Genomic DNA, 18632 nt, shown 5'->3' with positions numbered 1-18632 from the left:
GCTGTCATTAGGTAATGCTAGAGGGAAAAATATTAAAGCGGTTTTGTTCACAGTATTTGTGGTGCTGGGGTTTTTCTTTTTGTCTGGTTGTTGCTCAGTTTTTGTTGTGGGGTGTTGTTTTTCTGTGGGTTTTTTTTGTTGCTGTTTTGTTTAAAAAAAAAAATACTAGAACTTACATGGGACTAAATTTAAAAAACTGCACCGAGACATAGGCCAAATCTTTAGCCACTGCTTAGTTAAGATTTCATTAAATGTTTATATGACATATTCTAGTTAATTACTCCTCCCCATTCCTTCATCCCAAGCATCACTTATTAATATAGTGTACATGCATGTAATATCAAGTTGAATAAAGGTTGCTAGGAGCATAAACTACCATGCATCTAGTAGCTTCAGCAAAAGAAAGCGTGTTCCTAGAAAAGTGTACCTTAGAATTGAAGAAAAACAGATGTTTCCACAGCAATTCTCATTATGAAAACCCTTTTCTTTTTATAAGCAATATGTACCTATTAGCATGCATTAAAGATTAGTAAAGCAAGTTTATCTGTTGTCCACAGTCTTAGCTTTGTATCTTAACTCTGCAGTTCTGATTACCATCTCTCAAACTTAAAAAAACTTACGTGTACTGCTAAAACATAAATTAAAAAAAAGACTAAAAAACACTGCAAGAAATCAACATTTGCTAAAGAAATAAACAAGAAGCTTTTTAGACCAAGGTAAATGCCTGTGTGTGTTCACGTGCACCAAAAGCGAAAAATCTATCAACAGAATGAGCAAGCAAGTATGATAGTTTGAAATCCAAAAGTTAATAGAACGTATGCAATAAAAGCTCCATAGTTAGCCACCGCAACAACCAGAGCATGTGCCACAGTTAAACATTAAAAAATACCATCAATTACCAATTACAGAAGTAGATCAATACTATGCATCAGAAGTAAGCCTCTCTTTATCAGATGGCTGAGCATGGATCTCAGCCTTGTGATATGTGGCATCGTAATGATCTTTCTTATTTCTCTTGAAGAAACCACACTACAAGGAAGCAAGGTATTTAGTCAATTTTTGTGGACTGGAAGAAGTCAAACCTGTTAAAACTGACTTAAATTACCTCTGAACTGTCTTCCCATTATCCCTTTGCAGTCCTCCTCTCCCCACCCCCTCCAGAAGAAAAAAAAAAAAACCATAAGGTCTAGCAGCTTCTAGATCTGAGCACTTCTTGGACTAAACTCAATCTGTAGAACAAGAGAATAACCTGAGGTAAAAATATACTGGTTTAAAAGCACTTTGTTAAATTTATAATGCAGCTGTTGTTTGTGTTCAGTTGGTTGTTTTGTCTTTAAGAAAAACTACTATAAAGTAGGTCCACAGCTGGCAGTGAAGAAGAGAAGTCTATACTGAAATATGTTTGTGGACTACTGCACAGCAAATCAGAACTATCCTGTGAGAAGTAACTTGCAACAAATAGGAGCTCCTCAATAAAGCTAATTGCTGCAGTTTCTAAGGAAGAAAGTAAGTGACAGATAGAAAGAAGAGGTGAAAAAGAATATCCTAAGTAACCTTGTGCTATCCTGTAACAGCACATGCTAACTGCCTATGTCTCTTAAGAACTAAAAGGACTGCCCTGTTATACTTGGAACCACAACTGGTTGTAAAAATGCCAAAGGTAGTTGAAAAATAGGTACTTAACTTTTTATTTTACAAATCGCCTTTTGTGATACTGTCAGTTTAATGGCATTTCTAATGCTACTGGGAACAAAGCCCTGCTAAAACATTTGTAAGTAATTCACATGAAATTTTACACCTAACTGCAGAAGCTCCCATTAGCTGTATCCGTCCACATCAAAGTAAATATAGGCTCTGATTCAAGTTTTGCACAGAGCTCAAAATACTTCATCTTGTGAGGATGTGGAAGCTGAAAAATTTTGTAACAAGTCTTCCTATGTAACCATTTTAATTCCAAATGTTGCAAAACTGAGACTCAAAGGCAGTATATGGTTTGGGCAGTTTGCTCTATTTTGAGACCCAAATACAAACTTAATAATTTGCTTAATTATTATGCTGTCTTGTCAGTTGTAGACCAGGAAATATAACCAGATGAATAAGAACTCACCTTCCATAGTAAGAATACCAACAGTGCAAGCATCAATATGCCAGCAAAAATAGCCACTGCGATGATCCACCAAGGTACTCCTGTATAAAGGGCTACTGGTTTTGCAGGAAAGACAGTAACACGCACCTAAAGGAGAGAAATGCATCAAGATGAAAAGAGCATGTCAGAAGGGTCCACATTTAATATACTGTTACAGTTTATATAGTCTTATCTCTAACAAGATGCCTTCTCTCTCTCACCTGCAAAATGTTTTTGAAGAAAAAGTTCCTGCTGGTGTTATTTAAATATGGTAGTGAATTTATCCAACCCAAAACAAGGTAAAAATGATAGATAATTTAAAAATTGATTAAGAAGTTAAGCTTTTAGCTACTTTTAAAATGGGGGGTTTTCTGGTGGGTTTTCTTTGGTTGGCTCAGTGGTGGTTGTTATATTCAATTTTGTTTGGTTTGGGTTTTCGCCCCCCCCCAACTTTTGATTTAAGCTGGAAACATCACAACCACAATGTATGGTTAGCATTAAATGTTGAACGTACCTGAGCAACTTCATTTGTGAGCTTAACATTCTTAGCTGCAGCAGGAACACTGATTGAAGCCCTAACAAGAATGTCTAGATAATTCATCTTGGAGTATTCCTGTTACAAAATAAAATACAGAAATTAGACACAGAACAGGAAACAGCTGTGACCTTCCAGAAGGGGCATGTAAGGGGACTTACTTCTAAGAAAGTACTATTCCACAGCCTGGAACGTAGCACTATAGATGCCTTGCTGTCTAAACCCTTCAGGGGACATTTTATGTCCACACAGCGTGCATTCACATTGCAGTCCTGCAATTATAAATTTATATATGTAAATAAAAACATATCCTCGCAAACTGTTTAACCCCGAGATTAAAAATTGGATTATATACAGCATATTTATATGCAGGAACCAAACTCCATTTGCACTGACAGCAACCGGAAAACACAATAAAGATGTAATTACCTATTTATTTTAATATAGATAACTGTGCAGAAATTATTTTTCTCTCATGAGCAAATAATGTAAATGAGGAAATTTTAAAAGAACTGATACTTGGATTTAAGACAAAAGCAAAGCAGTACCTTCTTTCACCCTGGCAAACTCAGAAAAGCCCTCTTAAAAGTGCAGAGGGTGGTATCTGACAAGACTACATTGGAGCAATATGCTTACCAAGGTCTTGTATTTTCTTTCTGAGAATAAAGAAAGTGTTTTGCTGTCTGTAGTCTGCTTCTCTGCAACTTCACGTTTCCTTCTTGAGTTATGGGATTCCTAAAAGAAGTAAAAATTTTTAGTATTTTATCTACCATAGGCATCTCTTAATGCTGACCCCATACAACCAGAGAAACAAGTCCCGTGAGTATTTTCTTGTTCCAAGATCAGCATAAGTGACATCATTATATATCCCCACTTACCCACGTTTATTGCTAATAGTAGAGTCAGGACAACTACTAGAATTTGAGATTACCTAGAGAGGTCAACTGATTACTTTCTTTAATAGGTCAAGGGTTTAGAGTTATAAAGCTTTTGATGTTACTTCAATGTTCTGTATAAAGAGTATTAATGTTACTATGCTAAAAGAGTAAGATTCTGCTAGAGGCAGTAGATGATTTTTTTAACTGTATATTAATTACATTCACAATGAAAGTTCATTAACTGATGAAGTGATCTGACCAGAATGGGCTTACGTGCATGCATTTTTAATGGTGGGAATTGGAACTCCTCCAAAATGATTTTAGGATTATGGGGGGGGGATCACATCTAGATATAGCACTTCAGTGTGCCTGACACTTGGTTGAGAAATTTTTTCTTATTTGTTATAAATAAGGAAATTTAAATGCAAGTCGGTTTCTTTCTTGTTAATAAAAGCACATGGAATTCCCCTGGGCTGGGGGGGATGTTTACGTTTATTGTGAACAGATTTCAATAATGCTGATGAAATTTGTGAAAGCAATCAGTGATTGTATCCTGTAAGAGCTTATGACAGCAGTGCCCATCGCAAAAACAGCCACTGTGATGACAGATTATCAGTCCTTAAGCACATTATCCTCATTAGCTGAGGTCTCTAATAAGCTAAACCCTTGATACATTGTTCATGTATTGTGCTTGTGAGCTGCTTAAGACAAACAAAAAACCCTTCTGGAGGCAAGTTCTTATGCCCTACTGCCACATGCTGCACTGCTTTCATGTTTCAGTAATTCATGAACAGAAGACATAGAGGGTAACATACCACAACACGCAGACTATTGATTTCACTTTCAGGTTGACAGGAGACTTTTTCCAATCCTTTGGAATCTATTTTCATCAAATAAAGTAGCCACTTGCCATTACTGATTTCTTTCGGCCACTGGATGTCCAGGGAAGCAGTACCAAATGTTTTCAGTGGTCTGCCCAAGTTAGTTACCTGTTAAAACAAACATTCTGTAAACTGTGAAATACTTAACGGGATTTTCTTCTTGATCAGATGGGCAAGTTTTAAGCATGCAGCTAACGAGATTTAAAAGCAGATGAAACCATCAAAAATAGCGTAAAACTAGCACGCTTGGATAGCAAGTAAATAGAGTTGAAACATAAGGATTAAAATTCCCTAACATGAAATTTAAGGTGTTGATTTTCAGAAATCCATCTTCATTGAACAACTCCAATTTAGAGTTAACAAATCATTCAGTTATGCAAGTGAGGTAAATTGCAAGTTTACAAGGAACTCTGACACAGAAAGATAACCAGCTGTTGCTCTCCTAAGTCTGGAAGTTGTTTCCCAACCTATTTTTTGCTTTCTTGGTGTTACTGTTCATGATAGCACATTCTAAAACTTCTGCTTCTACTAGCTGCTTCTACTTTAATATATATATATACACATACAGGTGCAGAAGAACATAAAGCAGTGACAGAGATGGACTTTAATCCTGACAAACTGCTATGTACAAAGCGGCTCACGTTAATGATATAGGAAAAGTCACTCTCTCGTTGATAAATACTTTTTTTTGGAAAAAAAAAAATATCTCTCTTACGTTCTCCTTGATTTATTAATTATGCAGAAGACGAAGAGTGAAACAGACCCACACATTCAGAGTGGCTCCCACAGTGTCATCTTTTGCCTGCTCTGCCCTGCACGCAGCAAGTACACATACCCGCTGTCTGTGGGTCTCAGCTAATGCCTGAGCACACCACAGTTAGGGTTCTAGGTTTCAGTTCTGTTCCCTACCTGCGTGGGGATTTATGCTGTACAGCTGAATGTGCATGAACTGCTCTGGAAAAATCAAGCAAGCCTCAGGCCAATCGCTCAAAAGACCATAATGCATCAAGGCCTAAAAAGCAGCTCTGGTCTGCAGTCTGACTGCATGTTCTTCTTCATGGGAGTCAGGATTTTGGTACGAAAGAAAGCCTGTTTACATCCAGCAACTTTTTCAAGTATTCATATGCATAAAGAGATAAACTGTGGATTAAAACCAGCTGTTGGCATTAATATAAATTACTCACTCTGAATTCATACTCTATGAGGTTTCCAATATTATCTTCAGATTTCATAGCACTCTCACCAACGATGTTACCTCCAAAATACACCTGAGAAGGCTTAGCAACTCTGTTCAGGTAGGGGTGGGGAAGGAGAGTAAGCAGATTTTAATCAAGTCTCTGGCAATACTGTCATCCCCAACCCTCCATTCATTATGCTATCATCACATACCCAGTGAGTGATAAAAGCAATTCAAGAACCACTTTAGCACTAGCTGTAATTGGTGTTGAATTCACTTGAGTGCTTGTTCTACAATGAAAAGGAAACAATGCTGTTTATTTTACAGATTTGGCAGTATTCACATTACTACTGCTTTTGTCAATTTAGCAAATTACTTCAAATTGTTTACAACTCTATATAAAACACAGCACGTGCACACAAAGAAAACTTACGTTTCCAACTTCAGATTGATGTCCAAGTCTGTTGTATCAACATTAACTTTAGTGGTACTTAAGATCAGATAAAAGGTTACCTAGACAAGAAGTAACAATACAGTATCAAAGAAATACACCATCGAGTTTTAGAGTTAAAAAGACATCCAAATCAAATTTCCAGTTATGACACACAGAAACTTTGGACAACTGCATCAAGAATCAGGTTTTGTAACTTGAGTAAATAGGTGCAACTTACATTGGAGTTCCTTTTAAAAGGATTTCCAAGTTCACACTCTGCTTGAGAGCCATTTTGGTTAGCACCACATGTTAGCTGTTTTTCCTGATGAAACAGAAACATTAAAAGGTCAAAATAAAAACATTAAGGTCAAAATATGCTGAAAATATTTAAAATTTGAGTAGCTTTTCTCTTAAAAATACTTACAGGATAGCCCCTCATCTCTCTGAATGCAGAGTAAGTCAGACTGTCTGGGAAAGTTGCTATTAGTTTAGCTTCATATGCATCCTCACCATCTTTCTGTGGATTTTTTGCATCAGATGGATTGTTTGTCACCGTTATTTCCAGGGCAATATCCTTCTGATCTTTCAGAACAAGCACCGGCACACCATTTTCACTACAGAGTATACAGGGTTGTGCATTAGGAAGACAAATGTGTATGAAGTTTGCTTCTTACTATGGTTTGCCCAAATACAGTTCTCTCCATTAGGGAAGAACTGCTGTTAGACCATAAACACATGAATGGTCAGAGTTTTTTTTCCCAGACTAGTATTTCATGTTGGGAAGTTACCAGGACAGAACAGACCAATACACCCTCCCTCAGGTGATCAAGAGGTTGTAGTATTTCTGAACCAGCACTTGCCTCTGGCTCACCTGTAACAGTGGTGAATTTCCCCTCAGTAAGTTTACTGACCTACTTTTTCTTTTAAAATGTGTATGGTTTTGGCTTCTGAGTCAGGCTGTGGCACTCACTGCTAAAGGTGACTGACTGTTGACAGTAAAGAAACATAATTCCTTTTTTCCATTTTCACTGGCCCTCCAGGGAGCAGGGATGCAGCAGAGTGTCAGGTGTGTGTTACTGTGAAATCGTTTTTCTGTTCACTTCTCTGTAACTGCTTGTCTTGGGCTACTAGACTATAGTATATCATGTCATACAATCAAATTTCAACTCAGTTAACACTAGATATATGTAATATGTATTATACTATATATTCTGATAGTATCATACACAAACTTCTGCAAGGCTGGTTTAGAATCATTTCTCCAAGGGTTAGAAACTTTTTTCTAACTCTTAGCCCACATATGCATAGTTGTGGTCACTTGTATCCATCTGACTGTACCACCATTGCTGCTTTTCTACAGCTCATGCCCAGTCCCCCACCTTCCTCACCCTGACAGGTGATTACAGCCACACGGGGCTGTCTTTGCCAGAGTAACAGAACAAAGCTGCTCTAACACCCAAAACCCTCTCCTAAAAGTTCTTTTAAGCACTCGTTAGTAATTTGAATTTTAGCAATGCATTAATCAAGGCTTACATTGGTAGGTAAGTAAACCTGTCTTCATTTCCTTCTCTAGAGCAAAACCGGTACTGAAGTTTCAGATTGCTATGACATTCATTGTCTTCTCCACATCCTTCTTTTAAGAACTCCACCTAAATAAAGCCAAAGGACTGTTACTGCATATCACATGATAATAGCTTAAAACAAGATTCCTGATGTGTACTGTATGAAGCATCAGAGACACTTTCCTGGATAGGGTAAGATTTTAACCTGACTCTTGCCCATCAAGACTTTTTTTTGTGAGACATAGCCCTTGGTGCTGATAATTGAGAATTTTAGATGTGACCAGAAGGCAAAGTTAGATAATTCTAAGCAAGAGGTACACTTCCAATAAGGAGCAACATTCTTAAGTCTTCAGTGAGTGCTAAGGAAATGAGATATCCACTGCTGCAGAGCTCTAATGCCATTACAGCATCCTAACCATGGAAAAATTAGATGGTACATTACTTGTGATGTGGGACAAGCATTCACAGCAGGAGACAATGGATTTCCAGTTTCAATCAAAAGCAAATTTCTTCTTAAACTTGTTGTGGAGAGGAAAAAAAAAAAAACAAAAACACAAACAAACCAAACCAGCCTGGCCACTATACTATCTCCACTTCTACTACAAAAGAAACACAGGATCTAGTTCATAACATTCTGTAACAAGTTACAAACAAATACAGAATATAAGCCAGTAGTTACACATCCAGTGCCACCCCAGTTATTAATTTCCTTTGGTCATAATTTAGCTTTCTACAGCTTTTAAAATTCAGTGAGCCATCGAAGTGCAGATTTGTGGGAAAACGCGGTATCAAAGGCTTACTTTTGTGGTCTTTGTTTCAGATTCATTTGAATTTAGAATTGGTATCAGCTCTGGAAGTGCTCTGTCTTTTCTTGTGGACGGTGAGCTAGACTCCAGACCAGCAATTTTAACAGTGACTGACACTGGAATGGGTCGTAGCTTATCTTTGATTTTGTCCTGTTGAAATATTTTAAATGGCATAGTTAGTGTACAGTGCAGAGAAGAAAAAGCAACACAAAGGCTAGCTTTTGCTGTCAATTTTAGAACAAGCACTAAAGCAAAATCTTTCATGCTACATCTCCCACTGTTGAAGCTATTCACTATATAGAAACCCAGCATTTTCTAAAAAGGCACAAGAACACAAGGAGCCCAGCCCTACTGGCTGGCTAGTTTGGGTTTTTTGCCTGGCTTCCCAGTGATGATTTCTCTCACTGTTAAAAGTTCCTACGAGTAACATGGTAACTCGGGCAAATGGAATTCACACTACAGCAGTGAAATAACACATTGGAACAGGATGCTCAGGAAGGTTGTGGCTGTCCCATTCCTGGCAGCGTTCAAAGCCAGGTTGGATGGGGCTTTGAGAGCAACTTGGTCTAGTGGAAGGTATCCCTGCCTGTGGCATGGGGGATAGAACTAGGTCATCTTTAAGGTCCCTGCCAATCCAAACCATTCTGTAATTGCAGTGCGTGAAGTTCAAGATGCTTAATTGCTCTGGTCAAAAGCAATGCTGGCTCATTACTGCTGAGCCACAGGCAGAGAGTTTGTTCAGCTCCTGGAATAGTGCCACCTTTAAGGTCTGCTGTAGCAGTCAAGTCAGAGAGCACTTAACCAAGCTTTCTTGTCCTGCCCATTCATCCCCTCCAAAACCCATGGGTTAAAATTCTCTTCCTAGCCAGTGACACCGTTAAATTCTGTAACGATTACTTCTGTTGGAAACAGCTCTCCAGCTTGGCATCTATTGCCTCTCTATTGCTGCAGTGGCTACAACTTTTATTCATGCTTTGTAAGAAAAGCAACAGGAAGAAGCAGCATGCATGCAGAGAATAGTAAGGTACTACTTAATTACGGTTTGTTTTCCAGTTTTAAAGCTTTATACTGCATGTGACTTTTAAGATATACAAAGGTACCATGAGGCTGAAAAAAAGAGCATGCTTTTGTTTTCAGTGGGTCTAAATGAAATAAACTGCCTTACCTGCAGTACAAGCTTGGTTGTCACACACTCTCTTGAGTTCTGCCCCCTCAGGGTTGTGTTTGCAGTGAACTGATCAGACAGGTGGTCTTTAAACCGCACCCTGGATGGCAGGCCTAACTGCCTCCTCTCGTTTTCCGCTTCAAATGTGTACGTGATCTCTAGATGGAGAAATAAAATAGAGTCACTGTAAAAAAAACCCTTGCCTTGTTAAAAAGAACTTTAATTTCACCAGCTATGACCTTACAACGTTATTCTGGGAGACTGTTCCAGCCAGTGCTGGGCTGCACAAACCGTTCTCGGCTATTTTGCCCCTCTCCAGTGCAGGGCCAGGTACCCTGTACATGTACCTAAAGGAAACTTTTACACCAAAACCTTCATTTCCAAAGTACCCCATTACTTCGCCAGCATGCAGAGCTGGCTGGAGGAGCTGTAATTGCTGCTGTGGAGCCAGTAGAGGGCCGAGATACAAAACTTTGTGAATACTCTGAACTCTCTACACCTTTTGATCATCTACGTATTGACCAAGACAGTTTAATGCTGAAAGGATGGCAACAGCACTGAGCATTCCAGGCCTGAGGAGTGCGCAGACGGGCACACGTGAGCAGCCTCTAAGAGCTGGAAGCACTTGACCTGTTGAAGGACCAGGACCTTATGCAGGCACATCCTATGGATTTGACAAGTAACTGAGAAACTCTAGACCATACAGGAGAAGGAGGTTTGGGCTTAAAATTCTTCTCATTTCCTCTCAAAATCCTACACAGTTTTCCCAGATGTAGTAACAGTGGCATTTTAACGAGAGAAAAAACAGGACACATGAGAAACTAATGCTTTTCATTTCTAACTATATTTATGGCACAGTCTTCCAAGCTCCTATTAATACAAAGATCTTTTTATTTCCATTACCGATTTCCACAAAACCATTTTCATCAATACAGAACGCTGGTTTATATGGTAAGTCTCCAATGAGAAAGAATGCTTACTAATGATTTATAAGATGGGCTTTAAAACTGCTTTCTAAAGCAGCACTAACCTAGAGAAGCAACATGGTGTTGGTCTGTATGGCAGCCTCTTGCTCACTGGCAGTTACATTACCTAGAAAGGTTCAGTTCGGTCTGTCATGAACTTTGTAACACACCAGCATGACTCTAAAGACAGATGGTGTGGTAGCTGACAGACCTTAGTACCAAGTCACATTTTACATCTGACAGTCACAATCTGAGCTTAGTCACTATAATTTGAGTGCTGTTCTTCCATTACATGCTCCAAATAATAATTTCAAAAACCACACAAAGCACGTGACAGACAACCACATCAGAAACATTTATCGTCAAAACTTACTTATTCGTGGATTTAAATCTCTGGGGTTTGCAGTATACTGAAAGCAGGCTTTCACATCCATCCTGTAAAAACAGCCAAGAAATTAATAGGGCACAGTCCAACAGGCTGAAAAGTTTTAACAGTCCATTGACTGATATTATCAGTTCTATGACTCTGGTTTTCATGCTACAACAGTAATTTGCTGCTTACTAAACAGAACTGCAAAGCGAGAAAAAATGGCTAATAAGCAATTAGAAGGACTATTTTCTGGCATTTGCTCATGTATCTCTACTGAGAGCTGCTCAAGGTAAGATACTGGTAAGTGTTAAAATCTGAAGTGGCAAAGTGACATTCATTTTCAAAAATGGACATTATGAACAGAACAATTCCACACCTTGTGCTTAGCAAAGTGGTCACAGCAAATTCAGGAGGTCAAAATGATCACATGTACGTATATTCGCTTAACCTGCATGACTGTCACAGCCCTCCGAGTTAACATCATCACAGCGGAAAACCCAAGACACCAAGGCTTCTGATACACTTGTTTGTTGTTTTTTTAATTTACCATATTTCACTGGGGTCCTCGGGGTTCTTTTTCTTCAGATCAATTCGGTCAGGCTGTACCGTAATGCTTTTTTTAATGCTTATCACAGGCCGGGATCTTTATTTGGAGGAAAAATGGGGAATCAAAAGAGGGGGTAAAACAAAAAGAAAAAGTTTCTGTTAAGATCAATGCAGTAATTCATGTGAATCCCAGACACCCTCCATGCCTGCATGGATTTGCAACAGGCACCCCAGGAAACAGAATCTGGCTTTGATAATGGTTAGAAACAAAACTACTCTAAGCAAAGCGAGTCACAAAACCCAACACAATCGCAATTAAATGCCTGCCTGGGAAGCAGGGCATGTTAACGTGTCGCTGTGGTTGTCATTTTACACATGTATAAAAACCAGAAAATTCACAGTGATGGTTCCCACCCCAATGGTAATTCAGCCCGTGTGAACTACTGTAGGTACTGAAGTTCATTGAGATTAATGTTCACAACAGCTTTAATGTGGAGCCTGGGTGGCTGTGGGAAAAGATGTTTTCATTTCCTGACTCCTCTGCATGTAGGCTGTAACCATAATTCAGCCTGACAACTTTTCCTTTCTCTTCCTTTTTGGAAGGGACAAGAAAAGACAGTTCTCATGAGCAAACGAATGAGCTGATCCCATCAAAGCATCTAAGCGCTGCTTAAAATGGCCAAAAAGCCGCCGCCTCCTCTTTCAGCAAATTTCTTTTAAGCAGGCCACCACTGTTGGCCACCACAAAGGTTTTCATTCTCATCTCTGTAAAAGTTTTCATACTGCCCTTATCAGCAAATGATTAAAGCTCCTTTTGAGTAAGCAGAACACTTAAATCTAAGCGACCTCCCTTCCACCTACTCTGTTCTCTTCCACAAGCAACAGGAGTGCCTTTTGTTGGCTGCTGTTTCAGTGTATTTAAGAATATTCCAATTCAGTACACAGATACGATACACCTTAGAGATGGGACGGTCAAAAAAAATTGTAGGAAAGGTGGTCTGTCTGAAAGGTAGAGTTGTTTTGGGAGTTTCTGTTCCTCCTCCTTCGGGACCTCACAGCAACCACCAAAGACCTGAAGCTGACGTGGCAATCACAGCTCTGATGAGGAGACAGTCTTCTTCCTGCTCATTACTAGTGATTCACAGTACATTAAACTGGAAAAAAGGCAGAGGTCTGCAAAAGACCATGACCTCATCCCTAATTAAGGCATATGCCACCAAAATCTGAAAGTATCCTGTCTACAGGGCTGTCTCAAAGCTGTTTCATGGACCCAGTGCAACATCAGGAAGGCCGTATGCCTCGCTGCTTTTGGATCCTCAGCTACAAAAGAGGGGTTTGGTTTGGTTTTGTCCTATCTTCAATAAAGCAAGATTAGATCTGTAACAGCAGCAAACAAAAGCTCTAGCAAACATACCAGTTAACTTCTCCTTAAGGCAAAAGAATTATTTATCACCCTTAACTCCGTCAAAGGACATCAGCATCCAAGTAAGTTATCACTGGCCAATGCCAGGGTACCGCTATACTACACGCATCAGCGCTCCACAGTAACTGTCCACGTTCACCCTCTTACCCTGTATTGATTGTAAAGCTTCTCAATGGGAAGGTCTAAAATAATAAACCAATTTATGGATTTTTTTTTTCCCTCCAGAATTTCCAGCTTCTAGAAGGAAAAATGCACTGCAGGCCAAACAGCTTTGTGTTACTTCTCAGCAGGCTGGTTTTTGAGAAAACTAAACCTAAAGCCTTGGTTCTGTATACACCACCAGTTCTGTATTATTCCGTATATAATACCAGTTCTGTATATAATACCTGAACACAGAAACAGAATCTGAAAGGGAACCAACAGCAATATCGGGGTAGGAGTTTTTGTCCAGGTCCATGTTTCCAGCAATAGAGTAACCAAAAAAATTGGTGCCTGTTTTTTCACCATCAAGAATCTAAAGATCAAACAGATTGAGGGAATTCAGACATTTAAAAGCTCTAAAAGTGAAATAAGCAACAAGTGAACATCATTGACTCATGGCCAGGAGAAAAAAAAAAATAGATACAAGGAAATGGGATCTCTGTGTTCAGGTAAATAAACTGAAGTGCCAAGGTTTGCTTTTCTTCCAAGAACTTACTGTGCAGTAGCAGCAAGTACCAGAAATTACTGGTTCGCACAGAAATGTGACCTAGCTTATCTTTATTTATAGCATTTATGCAGTAAGGCACTTGAAACTGAAAACTTACCTAGAAAATATTCTTACAGGATTCTAAGAAGCATAATCAAGTTCCATTCTCACCTTGCAAACTGAACACAGCAGTCCTCAAGTAAATACGAAAAAGGCATAAACGTATCTTCTTAAAAAGGAAAGTGAAGGAGCAGTAGTGCAAGAGGAAATGAACACACCAATTATTTTAAAATCCAAAAATTTCTTTCAAAAAACCCAGACTTACCCATCTACGTGCCTTTTTCTTTCTCTACGTGTTATTGCTGCCAAAGGACTGCCCAGGAAGCAAAAATGTGTATTGAAATTAAGCATCCCTAAACTTCCTGGTCAGTAATGCAAGGGCCCTGTGACTTTTCTGCATGTCCCCCAACCCACTAAAAGCAGTGGAAAGGGAGAAGATGGATAGTCCTGACATTCATTTTGTGCAAGACTAATTCTGTATAGTAACGGTTATTTCATTACCTGTGCTGGTTTTGTGTTTATTCCATTCCTGGATCCATGATAAATGTATACTTTGCCAAAACCATCATAGGGAGCCCCTATTGCAATATCTGTTGAAAAGAAGTGGCGGTATCTAAAATCATTCTTGCTCTTTCTGCAGCCTGCAATCATGTTGAAGGTGCATACAGGGTGTTCCACGTCTGGCATTAGCAAGAAAGTGCCGTACGTTTGTACGGCAGTTGTGTTTCACTCACCTGGATATCCGTCCTGATTAACGTCCCCTACATTTTCAACTGCAAGACCAAACATGGAGTCGGTGGTTCCATTTAAGCGAATGGGCTTTACTCTGTCCCATTTGCCTTGCTGGTTAATGTAGATGTAGGCAGCACCACCAATGTCTCCACTTCTGTCAAAATACTGCGGGGCTCCAACAACAATGTCCTGCCACCTTAGAATTAAAGGAAAAAAATGAAGGGATGCTTTTACAGAAGGACTGTGAAAAATGTCTGATCAACTGATGGGACCACGGTCTCAAAGTCAGCTGGCCAAATAGCTGCTGAACAGGGGCTGAAAAATACATTGGGCTGGTTGAGCAACAACAGCTCCGATACTACAAACTGCTTGTGTTCCCTTTGTGACATACAAGGATCTTCTAGGGCCTTTATCAGGTATGGGATTTGTTTTTTCCTTCTGTGTTTCCACTAATTGTTTAAATAAAACTCTTTTCTGTAATTAGAAATGTAGACTGTATCCTGACTGGTTCTCTGAGGTGCCCACCATTTCCTCCAGTAAAACATGGAGGATGGGATTTGGCATTCCTTGTATTTCTAACATGGAAAATCAAAGCAGAAATAAACCAGACTGCCATCCTTCATTATAGGAGTTACCAAGGCCATACCCATCATTGTTGAGATCCACAACAGCAACATCATAGCCAAAAGAAGAGGCCAGCCCTTCTCCTTCAAACATGTGCTCGAGTGACAGCGCTCTCTGGTTTTTCTCTTTTTTCAGTAGAACAACTGCTCCGCTGTGGTTGGCTCTTGGGGCACCAGACACAAAAGTCATCTCATCCTGGGAGACAATTCCTTTACCAGAGTCCAAAGAGAAACCTTTAACAGAGAAAGAAAGAAAATATGAATACACAAACTGACAGCTTGTACTGCTGACAGGGAAAATAAATTCTCCTACTATATTAAAGTGGTACATTGAATCATGGAAGTTTTGCCTAAAACAGAGTACAATGTACTGGGCATTCTCCATTTCTACTTGGACTGGTGGATCCATTTTTACAGATCTACACTGTTCCACACATAACATCTAAGTATTTCCTCCACAAAACACATTATTGCATTGCTCACTCAGATTTACTTTTCACAGACACCAAATACAAGCTTAGAACTTGAACACCAGCCTTACCACTTGAATATAGCACAAATGGTTCACCTCTGGCAAAATTATTCTAAACCTTGCTAAGTACAAGTCAGTATTGTTCTGCTGCAAACATGCACAATGTAACACACAAGCACAGTACCTCACATGAAGGATGTACACAGTATTTGAGAATCAGCTTACACAGTAATGGTGAAATGGGCAATTTTGATATAAGTAGCCCTAAAGGACACATTCAAATGATTTAGTTCTACACCTTCTTTATAGAAGTCAATGCGTTTTTAAATGTATCAAAACTGATAAAAGAACACACTGCATAAGCCAACATATCCAATAAAAGCCAAAGTAGCAAGTGATGCGCATTGCAAGGAAGGAAGATACCAGCCAGCAGATAGAAATCTCCCTTCTGAAACACTTCACCACTACCATGAAAATTCTCAATTACAGCAGTGCACAATGAGGCAGTTTCAGAAGAATTCAGGGAGTCCCATCTGGGGGAGGGATGAGAGGTTTGGAGAAATGCATGACAAATCAGTGTTTCTCTGAAGCCATGTTATTTTGCAAGCTCCTCTTCATCTGAATCCCAACGTTTACATGCTTTACTTGCAATGTATTTGAGATGAGGAGGGGATGGAGGGGAAAGGATCATGTCACAGGTCTGGAGATTATGTCTGACCAGATGCTGCCACCTCAGGTGGTCACAAACCTAAGTAGCTATTCATCATAACATCCACCGAGTTGTCCACCTGTGTGCTGGGAGGCAGTGTTTTGTATACAAACTGATCTGGATGAGTATCAGATACAGCTGTCAAAAACAGAAGACCTGTACACATGAGTGAAAGATTGAAGAGAAAAAGAACAGCAGTTAAGCAAAGCAGCTATAACCGTGTTTATTTACTGTCTAAACAGAAGGAACAGCAATGCCAGTGCACAGCAGGCTTGCCTGGAAGTGGGTTTGATTATGACACATCAAAGGCATCATTTACATGTAGGAGGTAAATGCATTTGTTAGGAAACTACAAGAAGTCCGTATTGCTCTGTTCACAGCAAAAGACACCTCCGCAGCATCCTCACTGCACCAATTGCTGTTTCACCAGCAGAGGCTGGCAGCTTGTCTTTCTAACATAAGCTCTTATGAGTTTAATTTTTTTACACCCAGTAATTACTGCTGATTCTTAATGGAAGTTTATGTTCTATGTCTTCTAAGAGATACATAGCTCTAAGCTGGCTCTTCTCCTGACTTGCTTCTACTTTTTGGATGAGTGATGCCCTTCCCACCTGTTCGGTTTCCCCCACTCGCACAGAAATTCCATTCTCAAGTTGCCAAAACTGTTCTTGTTGCAAATGCGAAAGCAGTGGGTCAGAACACCACGGAAACCTGCACCAGAACAGAAAGGCCCTTCACGCTCGAGACCTTTCCAAAAATGCAGCGCAGCCTTTTCTCTACACCAAAGTACCTCACTGGCGTACAATAACATCCACTGGCCTAAGGGCATATTGCTGCTTTCATGCACGCATAAGGTGCAAGAGACTCATGTCCTGCAACACACACACACTTTAAACACAAACACTACTCATATTATGGTGTTGTAAAGACTTGTAAGCAGGCCACTGGAGATTTAAAAACTTTAAGAAAACAGTGCACTCACTTACCAGGAGTGCAGAAGCTGCTGTCTTGACACTTATACCCAGAAACTCGTATTTTTATAAACCTCTGATACCACATGGCAAAGACCTTGTGACTCAGGACTACAGATCATACACTGTACTTAACCATCAGAGCGATTATAATCGCTCCCTGAAATCTGTAGGTCCTCACCACAGCTCTTAAAGGTCTCATTACATTCACAGCTCTGCTAGGTTCCTCAGCAGAACACCACCTTACACTTAAAACTGGCCCATGAGCGTAGAGGGAGACATGAATTAGCCAAAACGGTTAACACATTACAGGGTCCACAAATGAAGCGTTTTCTGTTCCCATTTCACATCATCGCACCGGGCTGGGATCATAAATGAACACTTATGCCTAAAGAGATTCACCATATGGACTTAGTCCTACCTAAGTAACTGTTAGCTGGAACAGGAACTAGATTCTTATCTTGGCGGCTCTCATCACCAACTTCGTAAGGCCCATCATCAAAGATACCCAGATCATAAAATGTCTGATTCTTTTGCTCTGCACGAACCACCCCTGGGGAGATGAAATGATAAAATAAAAGCAAATGAATGGTAAAGGAGAAAAATAACAGATAAGTGGTTCCCAAATAACATCAATTACAATGAATGAGATGGTGACAGCTGTTTAAATGGGACAAAATGCACTGGGTGACAGCGTTTTCAAAAGGCAATGAATTTCTGTGGTCTATCTGTGTGACACTCAGGCTGCTCTCCAGAGAGGCCAAGCAATATCTGGAAAACATGGAAATTCTCAGCAAACACATGGCACCAACATGGTGAGGAACCACCCCCATCCCACAGTTCTTAACCTCATAAAGTCTCTCTTAAAAGGGAGGTAAATACACAGGAATTAAAGAAAGAAATAATTAAAAATGACTGCTCAGCCATGACAATCACTGGTGATGTATTCAGAAAACATTATTTATGGGGAAAAGAGCTACTGCTTGATAGAATATGTGCTCCCCTTTTATCAGGGGCATATTTAACATTTTGGCAAGCACAAACATGTTTTCCATGATACATAAGAGTACTCCTATGACTGACAGACTGTCATAGCACTGCTCTGCAATTGAAGCCAAGCAGTGTGTGAACTCAATATGCTGTTTCAGCTTGGTCAGGTTTTGTTGACAGATACGGGGAAGATTAAGTTTTCACTAAAGTACACCTTGTGCCAGAGCTTAACTCAAAGATTTTGCACGGTTCACAGAGCAGGCGCAGGTGTACGAGGGAAAAATGTAATGGTTCAAGGATCAGATGTTCTAAAGAGGGAAATATTTACAGCTGTTTGTCTAATGAAGTGTGACGGGAAAAATCACTTTCAGACAGAGCTGGCCGTTTCGATGCTTCTCAATATAAACTAACAGAAAAACCACGGTTATTTTCCCCCTTCATCTCCTAGATGATAGAGAGTACTTGGCTCTTAATCAGACAGATTATCCATGGATTCAGATACGAATACATGTAGTATGGCT

General features: G+C 39.7%; 1 protein-coding gene and 1 long non-coding RNA gene across 11 annotated transcripts in view; one reads left to right on the top strand and one right to left on the bottom strand.

Annotated features, from left to right (window-relative positions):
- Positions 1 to 18632, bottom strand: part of ITGA6 (integrin subunit alpha 6) — a 54956-nt gene that overhangs the window by 1329 nt on the left and 34995 nt on the right. For 3 of the 5 annotated variants that reach the window (XM_061453593.1, XM_061453602.1, XM_061453575.1), the window contains 20 exons: positions 17543 to 17674; positions 14993 to 15203; positions 14349 to 14542; positions 14116 to 14204; positions 13253 to 13380; positions 11445 to 11540; positions 10901 to 10962; positions 9563 to 9720; positions 8392 to 8547; positions 7563 to 7678; positions 6454 to 6643; positions 6268 to 6351; positions 6030 to 6109; positions 5809 to 5886; positions 5604 to 5706; positions 4354 to 4527; positions 3297 to 3395; positions 2822 to 2932; positions 2640 to 2738; positions 2108 to 2233 (listed from right to left, as the gene is read on the bottom strand). In XM_061453593.1, coding sequence (XP_061309577.1) covers positions 2108 to 2233; positions 2640 to 2738; positions 2822 to 2932; positions 3297 to 3395; positions 4354 to 4527; positions 5604 to 5706; positions 5809 to 5886; positions 6030 to 6109; positions 6268 to 6351; positions 6454 to 6643; positions 7563 to 7678; positions 8392 to 8547; positions 9563 to 9720; positions 10901 to 10962; positions 11445 to 11540; positions 13253 to 13380; positions 14116 to 14204; positions 14349 to 14542; positions 14993 to 15203; positions 17543 to 17674 — 2486 coding nt within the window. Of the gene's footprint in view, positions 1 to 899; positions 1030 to 2107; positions 2234 to 2639; positions 2739 to 2821; positions 2933 to 3296; positions 3396 to 4353; positions 4528 to 5603; positions 5707 to 5808; positions 5887 to 6029; positions 6110 to 6267; positions 6352 to 6453; positions 6644 to 7562; positions 7679 to 8391; positions 8548 to 9562; positions 9721 to 10900; positions 10963 to 11444; positions 11541 to 13252; positions 13381 to 14115; positions 14205 to 14348; positions 14543 to 14992; positions 15204 to 16189; positions 16307 to 17542; positions 17675 to 18632 lie in introns of all 5 variants that reach the window. The other 2 variants (XM_061453610.1, XM_061453584.1) reach the window with 2 other exon arrangements.
- Positions 1 to 18632, top strand: part of LOC133269401 (uncharacterized) — a 29776-nt gene that overhangs the window by 7794 nt on the left and 3350 nt on the right. For 4 of the 6 annotated variants that reach the window (XR_009743452.1, XR_009743446.1, XR_009743453.1 and 1 more), the window contains one exon: positions 15106 to 15183. The exons of 1 other annotated variant lie outside the window; for it this stretch is intronic. This is a non-coding gene — a long non-coding RNA (uncharacterized LOC133269401). Of the gene's footprint in view, positions 1 to 4987; positions 5113 to 15105; positions 15184 to 18632 lie in introns of those variants that run through there. One more of the 6 variants, XR_009743450.1, reaches the window with a different exon arrangement.

The sequence above is a fragment of the Pezoporus flaviventris genome, unplaced genomic scaffold (genome assembly GCF_033815535.1).
Source record: "Pezoporus flaviventris isolate CSIRO_AGI_PZ_B2104156 unplaced genomic scaffold, CSIRO_AGI_Pfla_v1 ptg000001l, whole genome shotgun sequence".
Classification (NCBI taxonomy): domain Eukaryota; kingdom Metazoa; phylum Chordata; class Aves; order Psittaciformes; family Psittacidae; genus Pezoporus; species Pezoporus flaviventris.
This window is presented reverse-complemented; position numbering and strand designations above follow the sequence as displayed.